Below are 18,263 nucleotides of genomic sequence, written 5' to 3'. Positions count from 1 at the left end.
TTGAGATCGCTTCCAGCTGCAAGACTATCATACCGGACCACACGGCTTGAATCCGGAAACCCAACTCAACATGAAGTCAACGCTCTCACAGAGCGTTCTGTTCCTCCTCTACGGCCTCGCGACAGCGGCGCCATCGCCGTCGTCCGTTTCAGACTTGTCGAAGAGGCAAGACTCCAACCCTGACAATGGGGGCCTGAAATCCTGCAATGATGCCGGCAATAGAGCTTGCTGGGTCGACGGGTTCGACCTCCATACTGACTACGAGTCCAAGATCCCGGACACGGGCGTGACGAGAGAGGTGCGCTGGCTGCTATCAGTAACAAAAGTTCTATGCTAACAGACTGTGACAGTACGACCTCATCCTTACTGAGCAGTCGTCTTTCACAGGAGGAGATGGCATGACCAAGAACAGCGCAATGGTTATCAATGGTAAGTTGGGATTGTCGCTGGAACTTGAACCCCACACACTAACAGGCTATTCTGTACAGGCGCATTTCCAGGTAAATAATTTTGAGGTCCCATACTTTGGACGATATAATCTCATCAACTCGGTTGTAGGCCCGAACATCAAAGCAAACTGGGGCGACAAAGTCCGCGTAAGAGTTGTGAACAATCTCAAGACGAACGGGTTAGTAACGGATGCCGCTGGCTGTAAGACGGGTAAGCTAACGCGAAGCAGTACGTCAATCCACTGGCACGGCATCAGAATGTTGAACAACAACATCAACGACGGTGTCAACGGAATCACCGAGTGCCCGATCCCTCCGGGCTCCAGCAAGACGTACGAGTTCCGCGCGGAGCAATATGGCTCTTCATGGTAACACTCCCCTCGCACGCTGGCCAATCGCGAACGCAAGCTCACAAAGCATCAGGTACCATTCTCACTTCTCCGACCAGTACGCAAACGGCATCGCGGGCAGCATCCAAATTGACGGCCCAACCTCCAAGAACTACGATGAGGATCTCGGTGTCTTGCCCATTTCGGATTGGTACTACAAGTCCGCCGACGAGATCCGCTCTACTTTCTCCGCGCCTGCTGCCGTCCCGGCCAGTGACAACATTCTGTTCAACGGAACCAACATCAACAAGAACGGCGGCGGGAGCTATTCCCGCGTGACGCTGAAGCCCGGAAAGGTTCACAAGATCCGCCTCATCAACATGTCCGTCGACAACACCTTCTCGGTCTCCCTCGTCGGCCATAAGATGACGGTGACCGGAACAGACTTCGTGGCCGTCAAGCCATTCGAGACGGACTCCGTCTACATGACCGTCGGCCAGCGGTACGATGTCCTGATTGACGCCAACCAGGCTGCCGGCAACTATTGGTTCAACGTCACTTTCCCGTCCAACAGGCTCTGCGGCACGTCGAATATGAACAAGCCCGCCGCCATCTTCCAGTACGATGGCGCATCCAAAAGTTTGCCCACCAACCCTGGCACTGCACCTACGGATGCTCAATGCCAGGATAAGACGGACTACGAGCCCATTTACAGCGTCGACGTCAACTCCACGTCGTTCCAAAAGACTCAGGACAACTCCCTCGACGTGACTGTGGACACCAGCAGGACCACCGGTCAACAGCGAGTGTACTGGAAGGTTAACGGCCAGGACATGAACATTGACTGGGACGAGCCGACATTGTCATACCTCGCCAAGAACGAGTCTGACTACCCCAAACAGTACAACGTCTTTGAGGTCCCGGATAACAACGATGTACGATCTTCCCCAGTTTCGAAAACTCCAGATGAGTGGCTAACTGTATCATAGTGGGCGTTTTGGGTTGTTGAGAATTTGTTCCCAGCTCCGGTAAGTTGCCTCTGACATTGAACACTTCTAGCCTGCAGGGAACTGACGCATTAAACAGCACCCCATGCATCTCCACGGCCACGACTTCTACGTCCTCGGCCATTCAGAGCCCGCCTCCAGCGGACGCGGCGACGGTGTCCGGTTCAACGCCCAGACCGACACTTCCAAGCTCAACTTCAAGAACCCGACGAGGCGCGACGTCACGACCCTGCCGGGCAGAGGCTGGCTCGTCGTCGCCTTCAAGACGGACAACCCGGGCGCGTGGCTCTTCCACTGCCACATTGCGTGGCATCTCAGCCAGGGCCTGAGCGTGCAGTTCCTCGAGCGCGCCAAGGACATCCCCAACACGGTCAAGATTGCAGACATCGACGGCATGTGCCAGGACTGGAACACGTACTCCAAGGGAGCCCCTTTCCCCAAGACCGACTCTGGCCTGCGCAGGCTCTGATGCGTTCATGAGCAGTCCGGTTGACCTTTTTTGTTTTGGAGCTTCCCCCAAAGAATTTTATGTTTGGTTTTTTCCTTTGCCTTGTCGTTCACCTGAGGTCCATGGCGGCAAAAAGGAGAAAGGGGAGCAGAGTTGGCGACGGTCGGCGCATGGTCATAACTGAGGGAAAGCGGGAGCATCATGGATAGAAATACACTCTTATGCTAATAATCTCCAATGATTACTTTACCGAATTTCGGGTTCGCGAGAATTGGCCGGCGCTTTCCTGTATCGGTGAGGTGGCATGAGAACCAGAGACTACGCAATTTCGATGACGAACCAGGTGATGCACTATCCGATACAACGAGTGGCCTAGGGTAATTCCCAAGAACTAGCGTCGGTTAAGAAATAGCTGCGTCAAAACCAGGTTGGCGGTCTCTGATGGCCGTGCCCGGCATGAAGCGCTGTGGTCGGACTTTAGTCGCTGGCAGCTTCACGGAGAATCTCCTGTCTTATAGCTAGCCAGTTGCCGGCACTTCATATTTGCAACACAGAACGCTTAAGGGGGTATTAAAGCCTATGAATGGCGACAAAGAATATTGTACATGTGAGAAGTGATGTGTCCGCCTGAAGTGGTGACAACCGAAGCCCCCAAATTCCACGAGCTGAAGTCAGCAAAAGCACAGAGAGCCCAGGGCCTCATGTTGATAATCTATGCGAACATCGAATCCATATAACCAAAGTTGGAACTAGAGATAAAGCCGTTGTTATCCTGCAATTGTTAGCATAAACGTTTCGCGTTGCACATATACGCTTGGAGGGTGGGTGCTTACCAATGAATCCCAATCCCAGTCCGCCAACATGTCAGCCCCAGCCTCGAAATCCATATCCAAATCGTGGATATCCGGCATGTCGATTCCTTCCTCTGTAACATCATCCCCGGCCATCTGACGAAGCATTTCGTAGCATTCCTTGACCCGCTCCTCGCATGCCGCCATGAAATATGCCTCGATCGCCTCCTCGGCGATGCCAGCCTCGAGACCATGAACGTGGGCACTAAGTAACACACTGAGAGCGTGGCCCTTGATGTTTGTCTCGCCAGATTGGATCCGGCCGCGCGACCACTCCTGGACTGCATCCAGTATGCCTCTCAGCTGGCCCTCGAAGCTGTTGAGGGACATTGACGGGCCGTTTTTGATCTCGTCTTCTTTCAGGTTTACAAGCTCGAGACCTACAGTCATAACCCCTTGGAATGGAACAGAGCGATACGTTCCTGCCCCATTGATCGTTAAGCGAAAGAAGTCCACCTCTGAGGTGTTGGTGGGCTTGGCGTTGGAACCCGTCCCTGACTTGTCCTGCGTAAGGAAGGCAACGTCGCATAAACGCAAGGCCGTGTCGATACTCATCTTCCGAGAGAAATAGTACACCGGATTACGCAGGGCTAGCGGAATGACCTGTTGATGGAGGGCGAAGAAGAGGCGGTAGGTCATGAATTGCGCGTAGCGTGACTGGAAAGGGGTGACGGCTAAGTGGAGTTTCAATTGCTGCATCATGCCTTGCAACGATGTACTGAGGTTGTTGCTGTATCTGAGAGTCTCCTCATACACAGTATCAGAGCGGAACTCGTTGACGCGCTTTATTACTGCAAGGCGTGTTGCAAATGTCCCAAACATAGCGAGCGGCACTGTCATCTGTGTGTATTTTCTCGCGTCTTTGGGCACTGGGAAAGCAGAGTCCCCGTCTTCTACCAATTGCTCGTCGTCCACGTTGGCAGGGGGTTCGGTGTCATAGTCTTGGGTCGAGATGAGCGGCGGTCCGCCCGAATCGATACTCGTCTGCAGCGAAATCTCCAGTATTGTAGCCCATAATCTGCGGCGCATCTCGGCGCGGTAAGGTGTCATTTTGAGGATTGATTTGGGATCGCGGTGCAGCCCCATGTACATCGCCGTTCTGATTAGCGACCCGGCACCTATCCAGGAAAGGTCGCAACCAATGTTTGCCGTGTGTCGCAGGTGGTGCATCAGGCAACGGATCTGCAGGCCCGTGATGGTCATCTTGGACTTTTCACATGGTGTGATGAGCCAGAACATGCCCTCCCAGAACCACTGAATGGCTAGGGTCCGGAGGGTGCACCGTTCGTCGTAGAACGTTGCCCCTATGCCCATGCATAATTGCATGAGAATGATGAAGGAGTCATTAGCTTTAGCCGGGTCCTGCCAGTACCGCTCGTAGTCATCTCTGAAGGTCGGAATGTGGACGATGCGTTGGACGGACTCAAAGGTGCGTAGGTAGCACTCGATGAGAGCATCGGCTACTTCTCGCGATGGCATACTTTTTCCAGTGGAAATGGAGCTGAAAGATGGTGTTCGGCGTGCTTTGATGAGACGTCCGAGCTTTTTGCATTTTTCCAGCTCTTGGTAAAGCTTGGATGATCTCTCGCTCTCAAATTTTCTTGCGAAGCTAACAAGGCGGTACAACTGATATGTGTGTTAGCAGGGCCATGTAAGGACACTCGAGGATTGTGGCAACCAAATAAGTAGAGTTGTACATATTGGTGTGTGGAAAGAAGGGGTAGTAAAGAGATAATAAGAGAGATAACATTGATGATTAACGAGATGTTTGATAAACAGTGGGCACAAGAGTAAGGTGAGAGTGTGAAAACTATAGAACAGGAGAATATGGTTCCAGAAGTGGATAAGGAAGATGGAAGAAATAGAGAAGAGGAAAGAAATAAAGGTTAATAACCATACCATATCGGCGGCGTTCATCCAGTGGCTTTGGCCGAAATAGCGAGTCTTGCTGACACACCCCCGACTATATCTCAACCCATGTTGCAGTGTCGGGCCATTCCGCAACGCCTCCTCTTCTCGGCCCTCACTTCTCACAGCGATATCAGAAAGCTGCTGCTCGAGCTGTCTAACCCTTTCGGTGAGCGAGTTAACTGTCGAAGAAGAGCCATGGCAGCTTCCGGGCGTTGACTCTGAGTCCGCGCGGATGCTAGCGGCCGCAGACGACCGGGTAGGGTTGAGGGGCTGCCACGTCCCAAATTCCGCTGGACCAGAGTGCTGACCAGAGCTAGGAGTCGGGAGAAACAGCGGGTTCCCCTCTAGACTGTCGGCATTGGGTCTGGCGGCGGGTGCGGCTGGATGCTTCGGGGTTGGCAAGGATTGGACAATCGGAAGTATTGGCTCGGGAAATGATAGGCCCGCTTCGTTTGAAGCAGCGGACCCATGGACCGGGTTGTCTCCAAGGTCTGCGAGTCTCTTCCTGTAAGGGAGATCGCCATCAGTCCTTACGGTGGACGGATTGGAGTGTCTTGGGGTAGGCAGGGGCTGGAAAGCTGGGAGAATGGGCTCGGGCAAGGAAAGGGCCGTGATCACGGATCCAGTAGGAGGGGCATCTCCATGCTTCGGGCTCCTTTTAGAATGTGCCTTGGCCTGAGAGGTGTAAGTGCAGAGGGCGTTCTTGGAGCGGACGCAGGTGTTGCAGGGGAGGTTCCTATCGCAGCGAACTTTGCGGCGGCGGCATTGCTCGCACGCCAAGGCAGGTCTGCGCCGTTTCTTCTGGACCGATGGCGGCATTGAGACCGTTGAAGTTTCCATTTCGGGCTATTGCCAAGAGTAGACAACTGTTTAGGGACAATGAGAGGGTCGCCGTGGGAGTGATGGTGTGAGCGACCGGTTGTGAGCGGGCAGCTCGGCTTTTTGTCTTGGACCCGGATTTCACCCCGGCTGGGAGTCACAGCTTATCAAATGCTGGTGCCTACTCCGATAGCTGGCGAATTTCGGGGCAACAGCAAAGCAGAATGAAAGATCTTATCAGATGATCAGATAAAAAGTTGTAGTTTACGAGAAGGAAATCGACGGACTGACTGGCAAAGGGGAGTAAGACGGAGCTTATCCCCGAGATGTGGTCGGCATTTGCACGCGTGGACCGTGCAAATCGGTAATACACCGAGAATTGTAAAGATCTTATTGGCTCAAAAATATGGGTTCGAAAACACCGAGCTGCAGCCAAATATGCCGACCGACTTACACGACACGGATAATGCGAGAAGGATTCTTTAAAGCCCCGCGCGTGGCACTTTGACTTCCAACCGGCTCTTGAGGCTCAGTTTCACCTTTCACAGTCCTCGAAATGATTCTCATCGGTGACGTAGCGGGGCGAGAATGAACCACTGGTCCGTGTATGAGATCGAGGAAATTGATTGAATTCAGAAAGCGAGTTCCTCGCGCAATTCTATCTGTATTTACATATGATAACACTTACCACATCTGTAAATTATCGAGGGAATGACTGATCGTTTTTGTTGACGGTTACACAGTAATGTTCAAAGGTGATTTATAGTAGCCTGTCTAAGGTATTTACAACCCCAAATCAGCAATAGTTTATCAACGACGACGCAATACTCGCGGGCAGCCGCGATCTGTCCCTATTGAAGTGGAATAGTAGGGATGGATGGATGCAAAACACCACAACACACCCAGCGACTACCACGCACCCTAGGTTCCGCCTACCATAGAGTGACTTCCCGTCCGCAGAGCAACAGAAGTGTCAATTGTCTGTCAGAGATAGGCCTGATCAGGCCTATTCTGAACAGACAATCGCACTTTCTGGGCTGCACGGGGAGGGTCGAGAGTTTGCCTTGTTGCTCAGTGGTCACCTCCGCTACAGTCGCACGCGCGCACAAGTGAATTCGTAGAAGAGCTCCAGATTACGCAAAGAAAGGAGTATTAATGTGATGATGTCCGCCGATGTCTGATCAGGCTTAATCTGCTCTGATCAGGTCTAAATACCTGCTGATGACTAAGGAAAAGACAGGATGGTGATGCAGTCAGGGGTAAAGTGGCCCTGCTGTCTACATGTCTGCATGGGCCGCGTGGGTTGAACCCCGCCCCATTCCACTATTACTTCGGCGGCTTCTAGCAATCTATAGGATACATACGAAATTTATGGGCATTCAAACCTGGGCTACAAATGCGAGGTAGACCGTTTCACTTCCTTACAACCGGATTCCATGGTTAAAGCTCAAACACGACACGGAAAATGCCACTAAGACAACTAACGTGGAACACGTCCAAAGACAACCTAGAAATTAAAAACCAAGCCAGCTGTAGTGGGAAAAGATGTATCCATCCATCCCATACAATGGCATATCATTTATAGAGGTGGTTTCCGAGCCTGGTTGGTAAGTAATGGGAGGCTCATGGAACTCCAGGATACTAAAATGCCATTGGTATAGTTCAGGTCTTTACACGTTCTATTAATTCTCTAGAAAATCTTGAGAAGGCTCCCCATGGATCTGTACTATTTCATATATTCTGTGCTTGCTCGCTCGCAGCTAGCTTTGGAAATTCTCCAAGCGGCCATCGTGGATTATGAATAAATCGAGATTCACGTCAATAATGCTTAGACACTAACACCCAAACCAATCCGTTCCGGCTCTATTGTACACACAAGAGTACTGGAATAGTACTGGCCTGGGTATTCGTATCATTTACAATGGGAACTAAGCTGTCTTATCGTCGGTGTCTTCCATTCCTTACCATGCTGACCCCTTATTATTGCCCCTTGTTCCACTTCTCCGCTCGTTAAATATCATGATATCCTTCTCACTCGAGCCCGGCACCCAAGCGGTGCTATTGCCTTGTCAGTTTCTTATTGCTTCCGGCTGAGCACAAGTGAGGTCGCAGGCAAATAAGCGTTAGTCGATTTGTAAAGGAATTCGAGTAACGATGCTATGTGTACGACAGGGACGGCATTCTTGGTCCTACAAAGACATTTACAAACTACAAACTACCCCAAACGGATTCTGGGCAAAGTTCGGCTTTCGCCGGGACCAATGATCTGGCGGATATCAGATACGTCGTATCATGTGATGCCTAGTTATGATCAAAAATGTAAGATGTAGGAATAGAAATACAATGACTGGTACCAAAGACTAAATAGGAAAATAGACTCCAAAGACTCGGCCTGCGGCGAGCATCTACTCGTGGTTTGTCACATCACCCGGACACTGGGTAGCCCTCGTTGACTTCCCCTATTCTCGCTCTCAAGTTATTTTTTATAGAGTACAGAAAAGGGCGAGAGAGAAAAAATTCTAAAGATGCCCAAGAGTGCAGATTTCATGAAAAGAGGTAGAAACCAGAGACAATAAAAACAAAGGAGGGCGGCCAATAGGTGGTGACTGTCCCATATTCCAACTTTTCATGCCCTTCAGTCGACTGCGTGCCCAGAACAGCTCGCCTTTGTGTCGTGCTGGGCGTCGGAGTGGCTGGTCTCAGCGGCTCTCACATGTTAAAAACCCGAAGAAATGGAAAAAGTTCATCCGATCTCGCGAGACGGTGGCAGTTAGCGCGGTGAGGACCACATTCCTAGCGACGCCTGATTCGTCATCCCAAGTTCGGACAAAAGACAGACAGCCAGCCAGCCAGCCAGACAGAAACGCACCCACACAACTTCACAGGAGACGGGGTGTACCGACAGTTTCAGCTCAAATGTATCAAAGGTAACTGCTTGATTTCTAGGTAAAGTGGGAAAAAAGGAGACCAAATGTACAAGACAGAAACCTCTTCCGCACTCGAGATGCAGCATTAGTCAGGAGATCATTGTACACGGGAAGTAGGTTGTGGTAGGTCGTCATCCGCCGTCGAGCAGATGATGTATGCCCGACCGTCTCTCGTTGCCCTCCGCTTCCTCCCTTCGCAATCACAGGTCATATCCTCGGCCTGAACGTCTATAATTCCTACGCCGGGTTCGCCTCGAAACTCATCATGCCTCCTCCGCACACACACAACAGCAACTTCCATTTACAGAAGGAGCTCCAGGGGGTTCTCGAGGACCTTCTTCAGCTCCTTGAGGAACTCGGCACCGATGGCACCGTCGACGACCTTGTGGTCGAAGCTGCCGGTGATGGTGATCTGGTCATCCCACTCGACACCGGTGGTGCCGTCCTCAGACAGGGCGGGGACAGCGACCTTCTTGGTGGTGCCAATGGCGAGGATGGTGGACTGAGGAGGGTTGATGACAGCGGTGAAGTTGTCGACGGCGTCGTTCATGCCCATGTTGGAGATGGAGATGGAGCCGCCCTGGTACTGCTCGGGCTTGAGCTTGCTGTCGCGGGCCAGCTTGGCGAGCTTCTTGACCTCGGTGGAGATGGACTCCAGGCCACGGGCCTCGACGCCGGTGACAATGGGGGTGATGAGGCCGGTGGGGGTGGAGACGGCGACGGAGACGTCGACGGTGTTGTGCTGGCGGATGACATCGCCGCGCCAGCTGGAGTTGGCCTGGGGCACCTTCTTGGAGGCGACGCCGATGGCCTTGATGAGGAAGTCGTTGACGGAGAGCTTGTACTTGCCGTCGGAGGAGGCGTTCAGGGCCTGGCGAAGCTTGAGGAGCTTGCTGACGGAGATGCTGGAGGAGACGTAGAAGTGGGGGTTGTTCTGGGTGGACTCCTGGAGGCGGGAGGCAATGGTCTTGCGCATGCCGCTGATGGGGAAGTCCTCGTAGGAAGCGCCGGGGGCGGCGACGGCAGGGGAGGAGACGGCCTTCTTGACGTCCTCCTCGGTGATCTTGCCGCCCTTGCCGGATCCCTTGATATCGCGGATGTTGAGGCCGCTCTCCTTGGCGAGGCGCACGGCACCGGTGGTGGCGTTGGGCTCACGGTCGAGGGCGGACTCGAGCTTGCCGGCGGGCTTGTTGAAGTCCTCGGAGGAGTTCTCGGGTTCGGGGGTAGGGGCAGAGGCGGACTTGGACTCCTCCTTGGGCTGCTCCTTGGCCGCAGGCTTGGCAGCCTCACCACCGGCGTCGGCAGCGGTGAAGCCCTCGAAGGCGCTGACATCAGTGCCCTCCTCGACAAGGACGGCAATGGGCTGCGGATACGTTGTTAGTTTGCGCGGACATGATGATGGGGTTGGTGGTGATGGGCATGGGCAGGACGAGGCCGGACCCGACGGGGGGGTTTTGCACATACGTTACCGACGGGGATGTCCTTCTCGCCAGACTCCTTGAGCAGCTTGGCGATAACACCCTCCTCCTGGAACTCGAAGTCCATCTGGGCCTTGTCCGTCTCGATCTCGACCAGGACATCACCGGGGGCGATGTTGTCACCGGCCTTCTTCTGCCAAGTTCCGATATTTCCCGCCGTCATGGTGGGCGACAGAGCGGGCATCTTGATGACGGTGTGCGGGGGGTACGAGGCGTAACATCTCAGGATCTGGGAGGAGAGGTTGCTGCGAAGGAGGGCGTTCGGACGAACAGTCCGTCTGAGGACCGTGGAGATCATGATGAATAAATAGCTCTCGCGGGCGGCGCGAAAGCAGGGAGAAACTGGCGATGGAACGGGGGTCGGATTGGGGACGATCTCAAGGAGAATGGACCGTCTGCGTCGAACAATTGAAGCCGTTGGCTACTAGAGGACGAATTGAACGGGGACGAGGAAAAGGGGGGGGGAGGGAGAAGGAAGGGAAGAGAGGCGACGACGCGGGATTATTTTGGGACGACGAGGTTTGATGCTCGAGATTGTCCGGACGGGAATCTTTCCTTGGGGCTGGAGTTTTTTGCGTTGAGCTCCGTCGCTGGATGGAGCTTGGGGCGCTAGTCCGGATCGGGGGCTAGCGCGTCCCTACAAAATAGGACCCAGGGGACTCAGGGAGAGAGCCGTTAGCTGGGCGTTGCACACCACAGCGAGCGAGAGTGCGAGAGTGCACCCGTGTCCGCTGGGAGAGTGGGCCACGCTGGGTGCTTTGGCGCTGTAGACTGACAGTGAGTGGCCGGCGTGGGCCTGGAAGTTGGAGCCCAGGTTTCGCCGATAAATCTGGCCGGTGGCCGGTGCGCCAGCATGTCTTAACGCCAACGCCAGCAGCCAATACCGGGTCCGCAATCGCTGGTGGACTTGATTAAGACCGAGCTGCCTCAGGAACTTTTCGGACATGACAGTGGAAATAGGCCGGGAAAACAAGGGACCTTCTGGGCCGGGGCTAGGCCAATGGGAGGCGGCCCTGCTGGATACAGTGGCCCCATGAAAATGTTCCCCATCAATTGGCCCAATGGCCGCAACTAAGCGCACACACGCGTAGAGAGATACCCGTACACTACGGATACAGTCTACACTAATGGCGACGACGCGCTGTCACCTCAGCATTGGCTTACGTAACTATACAGCTGCAGAGAAAGTGGTTCATGCCGGTCTTGTGTTGTTGTGTTGTGTTGTGTTGTGTTGGTTGTCTTTTTTTTCCCTGATGTCTGTACTCGCTCGGCTCCGATCCTCCCACCCACGTTGATGACATAAGATTGGGTGAGGATACCGGCACTCCATTCAAAGTTGCTGACATAAGACAGCACCCTATCCTCACTGATAACCCAAGACAGCCTCTAGGTATCTGCCTTGCTGACATAATGCAGACCCCATCTCCATTGATGACATAAGACAGACAGATACCTACTCCCTGGCCCAAGTCCGCCACGTAAACCACATGTCCATTCCTATTCATGCTGTTGGCGCAAGGGCAGGCAAGGCTTGACAGCCCGGTGCCCGGCTCCAGCTTGCAGCAGCCGTAATTAGCCCACACCTACGAATATGTACCCGTCCGGATGCCATACAGGTATACATGCGTAGCACATACATACACTAGATGCTGTATGTACATTAACCACGACAGGGGACTGGCTACAGTGTCTCCTGCACAGCGGTACAGTGTTCGGACCAGGCTGCCTCCCAAGCTCCCGGCACCAGACGTCCCACAGTGCACAGCTCCAAGGACGTGCCCCCAGAACATGCTCAGCTAACTAGCTACCTGCACTACCTACCTACCTACCCACGTATCTTTTTTTTGCAGCCCAGTCAGTACGGATACGTGGACCAGGGGTCCCTCCATTCAAAGAAATTTGGACCGTCACTGCCAATTAATTGTCTCTGTTGTCTGTCCAATTCGTAAGGACCTCTTCAACCACCTCAGCCAGAACGGTAGCATCTTCCATTCTTCTTGGAGATCAACGGCCCTTTGCAAGCAACGCATACAATAATACCCTATTCTTGCGACGCCGGTACCGCATATGCTGCTGCCTTCTTCGAATATTGCCTGCGGATAGACGATCGAACTAATACCCGCCGCCCCCCCCTGGCCTAGCTGTCCTCCACGTCGCCCTGCATATGCGCATGCGCCCCTCGATGCCCGGCCCAGCTTACCTACCGATTCCTCTGCTGGAGTAGATCGCCCTCAACTCATCCTCTCCTGATCACGGACCTTCCCTAGACTCGCGAATGGCACTTGGTTCCTCTAGTGCTCCCCCATGAGCTCTCTCAAATTCCTCGTCTCCTCTTTGGAGGCCATTGCGGCTTCCAAGGAGGCCCAGAGGAACAAGCAGCTGACCGAATCTCTCCAAAAGACGCTCACTGCCATCAAGGAGAGCCACCCAGACTTCCCGGATCCCGAAATCGTCTTCGCCCCTCTGCAGCTGGCCACACGGACAGGCAACGTCCAGCTCATCACCGGCGCACTCGATTGCATCGGCAAGCTTATATCCTACTCCTACTTTACATTGCCCAGCGCATCCGACGGCCAGCAAGATGCTCCTGCCGACAGGGCCCCCCTCATCGAGCGAGCCATCGACACCATCTGCGACTGCTTCCAGGGCGAGACGACGGCCGTTGAGGTCCAGCTTCAGATTGTCAAGTCGCTCTTGGCAGCTGTGCTGAACGACAAGATCGTCGTCCACGGCGCTGGCCTCCTCAAGGCCGTCCGCCAGGTTTACAATGTCTTCCTCCTCTCGAGGAGCACCGCGAACCAGCAAATGGCGCAGGGAACCCTTACCCAGATGGTCGGCACCGTCTTCGAGCGAGTAAAGACACGGTTACACATGAAGGAGGCTCGCGTCAGCCTGGACAAGCTGAAGCACAGCTCGAGCAACGTCACCTTCGAGCAGCCCGACTCCGTCAATGGCACCTCCAACATTGAGGACAGAGAAGAGGACGAGGAGGAAGAGGAGAACGAATCCGCTGCACCCGGCGCTTCCGAAAAGGCCCCGGCCGAGGGCGACGGGAATGTGAACGGAAAGCTCACACTGAAGGACTTGGAGCATCGCAAGAGCTTCGACGATTCGCACCTGGGCGACGGACCGACCATGGTGACGGAGATCAAGCCAGGAAGGAAGGCTGCACGATCCGTGTCCGAACAGTCCACCCCCGAATCATCCCTGGAGGACAGCCCGGAAGCACTGGATGCCGAGGATGAGGTATACATCAAGGACGCCTACCTGGTCTTCCGATCCTTCTGCAACCTGTCCACCAAAGTGCTGCCGCCCGACCAGCTCTACGATTTCCGCGGCCAGCCCATGCGCTCCAAGCTCATCTCCCTACACCTCATCCACACACTCCTCAACAACAACATTGCCGTCTTCACTTCTCCACTGTGTACCATTACAAACTCCAAGAGCAACGAGCCCACGACTTTCCTTCAAGCCATCAAGTTCTATTTGTGCCTTAGTATAACACGTAACGGAGCTAGCTCCGTCGACCGCGTATTTGACGTCTGCTGTGAAATCTTCTGGCTGATGCTCAAGTATATGAGAGAATCTTTCAAGGTTGGTGCCCGAACCCTTCGCTGCTTCCTTGGCTCTATACTAACAATCGGTGAAGCTGGAAATCGCAGTATTCTTGAACGAGATCTACCTTGCTCTGCTGGCGAGGCGGACAGCTCCCATATCCCAAAAGGTGTACGTGGTCAACATTCTCAACCGGTTCTGCGCCGACTCCAAGGCGTTGGTGGAGACCTACCTCAACTATGACTGCGAGCGCAGCGTAGACAACATCTTCCAGACCATTATCGAAGACTTGTCCAAATTCTCTACGGCACCCGTGCTAGTGACGCCTGTGCAGGAGCAGCAGTATGAGGAAAAGAGTGCCAAGAGCACTTCTGGAGGTGACTGGCAGCTGAGGGCCATTTTACCCCCACCCCTATCTGTTGCTCAGATTACGCCCAACACCGAGCCCGACTCTGAGATACCCAAGGAGTACGTGATGAAGCGTATTGCTTTGAACGCCTTGGTGGACTCACTGAGGTCAATGGTTGACTGGTCTGCCGCGGTGCGGGCAGACGCAAACGGGGTCAGACCCGATGGCGAGACTAGAAACTCTGAAGACGTCCGGCCATCCATTGACCCAAGCATGAGCGATAACCCGTCTCGCTTTGAGACCCCCGCGCCGTCAACGCCTGTCATGGAGGATGACCCTGCCTCCCTGGAGAAGGCCAAGGCGAAGAAGACGGCAATGAACAATGCCATCAAGCAATTCAACTTCAAGCCCAAGAGAGGTGTCAAGCTCCTGATTCAAGAAGGCTTCATTCCCAGCGATAGTCCTCAAGATATCGCCAAGTTCCTACTCACAGAAGATCGCCTAGACAAGTCGCAGATCGGCGAATACTTGGGAGAGGGCGACCCCAAGAACATTGAGATCATGCACGCTTTCGTCGATGCCATGGAGTTCACAAAAAAGCGCTTTGTCGACGCGTTGCGCACGTTTCTCCAGTCTTTCAGACTTCCCGGAGAGGCGCAGAAGATTGATCGCTACATGTTGAAGTTTGCCGAACGATACGTCATGGGGAACCCCAACGCCTTTGCCAACGCCGATACCGCCTACGTTCTGGCCTACTCTGTCATTATGCTCAACACCGATTTGCACAGCAGCAAGATTGCGAAGCGCATGAGCAAGGAGGAGTTCATCAAGAACAACCGCGGAATCAACGACAACGCCGATCTGCCGGACGAGTACCTGCTGGCTATTTACGACGAAATCTCTAGCAACGAGATCGTCCTCAAGAGTGAACGAGAGGCTGCGGCAGCTGCGGGAGCTGTTCCGCCGCCGTCAACCGGAATCGCCGCTGGTTTGGGACAGGCCCTGTCCAACATGGGCCGAGATCTCCAGCGAGAGGCATATCTGCAGCAATCAGAGGAAATTGCATTGCGCTCAGAGCAGCTGTTCAAGACCCTGTACAAGAATCAACGCAGGAACGCACAGCGGTCTGGTGTCAGATTCATCCCAGCCACATCGGTCCAGCACATTGGTCCCATGTTCGACGTGACGTGGATGTCCTACTTCTCCGCCTTGTCTAGTCAGATGCAGAAGACCCAAAACCTCGAGATCAACAAACTGTGCCTGGAGGGTATGAAGTTGGCAACCAAGATTGCGTGCCTCTTTGACCTGTCGACTGCTCGAGAAGCTTTCGTTTCCGCGTTGAAGAATACCACCAACTTGAACAACCCGCAAGAGATGTTGGCAAAGAACGTTGAGGCGCTCAAGGTCATTCTCGAGCTTGGTCAAACCGAGGGCAATGTTTTGAGGTCGTCGTGGAAGGATGTGCTCATGTGTATCAGTCAGCTTGACCGTCTGCAGTTGATCACGGGGGGCGTGGACGAGAGTGTTGTTCCCGATGTCTCCAAGGCGCGCTTCATGCCTCCCCAGCGGGAAAACACCAGCGACTCCAGATCATCAACTAATTCTAAACGGCGGGGCGGCCGTCCCAGGTCCGGTACTGGACCGCAGGGCTTCTCGAATGAGATTGCCTTGGAGAGTCGTTCGGATGAGGTGATCAAAGCTGTTGATAGAATATTCACCAACACGGGCAATCTCAACGGAGAGGCCATTGTGCACTTCGCACGAGCTCTGACGGAAGTTAGTTGGGATGAGATCAAGGTTTCTGGGTCGAATGACTCCCCGCGAACGTACAGTCTGCAGAAGATTGTCGAGATTGCCTACTACAACATGACGCGTGTGCGTTTCGAGTGGAGCAACATCTGGGAGGTTTTCGGAGACCACTTCAACCGGGTTGGCTGCCACAACAACATTACCATTGTTTTCTTCGCCCTCGATTCGCTTCGACAGTTGTCGATGCGTTTTATGGAGCTCGAGGAGCTGGCTGGTTTCAAGTTCCAAAAGGATTTTTTGAAGCCTTTCGAGCATGTCCTTGCAAATTCTCAGAACATCGCCGTCAAAGACATGGTCCTGCGATGTTTGATCCAGATGATCCAAGCAAGAGGCGACAACATTCGCTCAGGCTGGAGGACCATGTTCGGCGTCTTCACCGTTGCTGCTCGCGAGAGTAATGAAAGCATCGTCAACCTGGCCTATGAAAACGTGACCCAGGTCTACAAGACCAAATTCGGGGTGGTGATCTCCCAAGGTGCATTCACCGACCTTATCGTGTGCCTCACCGAGTTTTCCAAGAACATGAAGTTCCAAAAGAAGAGTCTACAGGCGCTCGAGAGCTTGAAGTCGATCATCCCCCGCATGCTCAGAACCCCGGAATGTCCTCTGTCCCAGAAGGGTCAAAGTTCGACCGGAGAACACAGCGCCTCCGCGGCAGACACACTCCAAAGATCGCAGAACCGGACTTCAGTAGAAGAAGGCTACTGGTTCCCGGTTCTATTTGCTTTCCACGATGTTTTGATGACTGGGGAGGATCTCGAGGTGCGCTCAAACGCGCTGGAGTATTTCTTCGAAGCTCTGCTGAAATACGGCGGCGAATTCCCGTCAGACTTCTGGGACATTCTTTGGCGCCAGCAACTGTACCCCATCTTCATGGTCCTGCGGTCCCGGCCGGATTTGAACAATGCGCTCAACCACGAGGAGCTGTCTGTCTGGTTGTCGACCACAATGATCCAAGCATTGCGAAACATGATCACATTGTTCACGCACTACTTTGACGCATTGGAGTACATGCTGGACCGTTTCTTGGAGCTGTTGGCCCTCTGCATCTGCCAAGAAAACGACACCATCTCCAGGATCGGCAGCAACTGCCTGCAGCAGCTCATCTTGAAGAACGTTGCCAAGTTTACACCGGATCACTGGTCTAAGGTTGTGGGTGCCTTCTGCGAGCTGTTCGCACGCACGACTGCACACCAACTATTTTCCGCCACCACAATCAACTCGACAGCCTCCATCGACATGCCGCCGAGCGGCCTGGACTTCTCTGGTCCTCTGAGCCCTACCGAGAGCGCAGTAGACGAAGACTCGTTGAAGCTCAACGGCTCAGAAAAGAACGGCGACCACACCGATGCAAGCTCGACCGCTGCCAACGTGGGGGTTATCAACGAGGAAGACTTGAAGACCCCGACAGGCACGGGCCCGGCCCAGTCCCAAGCTCCGTTGGAAGAGTTCAAGCCGACATCGAACCTGCAACAGCAGCCAGTCGTCGTCACGGCCGCCCGCCGCCGTTATTTCAACAGGATCATCTCAAGATGTGTCCTGCAGCTGCTCATGATCGAGACGGTGAACGAGCTGTTCAGCAACGACACCGTCTACACCCAGATCCCGACATCGGAGCTCCTCCGACTCATGGCTTTGCTCAAGAGGTCATACCTTTTCGCTCGCAAGTTCAATGCCGACAAGGAGCTTCGCATGCGTCTCTGGCGCGAGGGCTTCATGAAGCAAGCCCCCAATCTGCTCAAGCAGGAAAGCGGGGCGGCCGCTACTTACGTCGCCATCCTGTTCCGCATGTACGCAGACGACAGCCACGACCGCACAGCGGCGCGAGACGCCATCGAGCAGGCCCTCGTGCCTCTTTGCAAGAGCATTATCAAGGACTTTGTGGCTCTCGAGGAGGACAGCCAACACCGCAACATCGTGGCCTGGCGACCCGTGGTTGTCGATGTCCTCGAGGGGTATGCCGCATTCCCTGTCGAGGCCTTCTCGAAGAATATCAAGGAGTTTTACCTCATGGCGGTGGAGCTTCTTGGAAAGGACCTCACTTCGGAGCTCAGGGCGGCGCTACTGCTGGTGTTGAGGCGCGTCGGTGAAGTCGGACTCGGCATCGAGGGAATGACCAGGGTGGGCATGGACCGAAGGGATAGCATTATCAGCAGCGCGACAGAAAACACAGTAGACGGGCCCGAGGGCGATGCCTCCAGCAGAATGAGGCGATGAGCCTTTGAGCACAAGAAAAAAAGAATCAGGAGGTGGAGGCAGCGCACACGGGGATGGCGTCAAGGATAGATTGTAGGGGGCTGTTATTTCATGTAAAATTATTGAACCCGGCTC

The 18,263-nt window shown here is 54.0% G+C and overlaps 4 protein-coding genes across 4 annotated transcripts; 2 read left to right on the top strand and 2 right to left on the bottom strand.

The window, feature by feature from the left end:
- Positions 1 to 70: 70 nt before the first annotated feature.
- Positions 71 to 2,254, top strand: EsH8_VIII_000223 (uncharacterized protein; the record flags this gene model as incomplete). Its single annotated transcript, XM_083269265.1, has 5 exons — positions 71 to 298; positions 351 to 817; positions 873 to 1,713; positions 1,768 to 1,806; positions 1,865 to 2,254. 5 exons carry the CDS (start codon positions 71 to 73, stop codon positions 2,252 to 2,254), a joined length of 1,965 nt encoding a protein of 654 aa, XP_083129033.1.
- A 691-nt stretch (positions 2,255 to 2,945) lies between these two features.
- On the bottom strand, positions 2,946 to 5,835 carry EsH8_VIII_000222 (uncharacterized protein; the record flags this gene model as incomplete). Its single annotated transcript, XM_083269264.1, has 3 exons — positions 2,946 to 3,005; positions 3,067 to 4,710; positions 4,984 to 5,835. 3 exons carry the CDS (start codon positions 5,833 to 5,835, stop codon positions 2,946 to 2,948), a joined length of 2,556 nt encoding a protein of 851 aa, XP_083129032.1.
- A 3,207-nt stretch (positions 5,836 to 9,042) lies between these two features.
- Positions 9,043 to 10,517, bottom strand: EsH8_VIII_000221 (dihydrolipoyllysine-residue acetyltransferase; the record flags this gene model as incomplete). Its single annotated transcript, XM_083269263.1, has 2 exons — positions 9,043 to 10,104; positions 10,206 to 10,517. The coding sequence occupies 2 exons, from the start codon at positions 10,515 to 10,517 to the stop codon at positions 9,043 to 9,045; spliced, it is 1,374 nt and encodes a 457-aa protein (XP_083129031.1).
- Positions 10,518 to 12,523: 2,006 nt separating this feature from the next.
- EsH8_VIII_000220 (Arf family guanine nucleotide exchange factor SEC7) lies at positions 12,524 to 18,149 on the top strand (the record flags this gene model as incomplete). Its single annotated transcript, XM_083269262.1, has 2 exons — positions 12,524 to 13,813; positions 13,869 to 18,149. The coding sequence occupies 2 exons, from the start codon at positions 12,524 to 12,526 to the stop codon at positions 18,147 to 18,149; spliced, it is 5,571 nt and encodes a 1,856-aa protein (XP_083129030.1).
- Between the last annotated feature and the right edge of the window lie 114 nt (positions 18,150 to 18,263).

The sequence above is a fragment of the Colletotrichum jinshuiense genome, chromosome 8 (assembly GCF_051148585.1).
Source record: "Colletotrichum jinshuiense chromosome 8, complete sequence".
NCBI classification, from domain to species: domain Eukaryota; kingdom Fungi; phylum Ascomycota; class Sordariomycetes; order Glomerellales; family Glomerellaceae; genus Colletotrichum; species Colletotrichum jinshuiense.
Note: the sequence above shows the minus strand (reverse complement) of the source record. Positions and strands in the feature narration are given on the sequence as shown.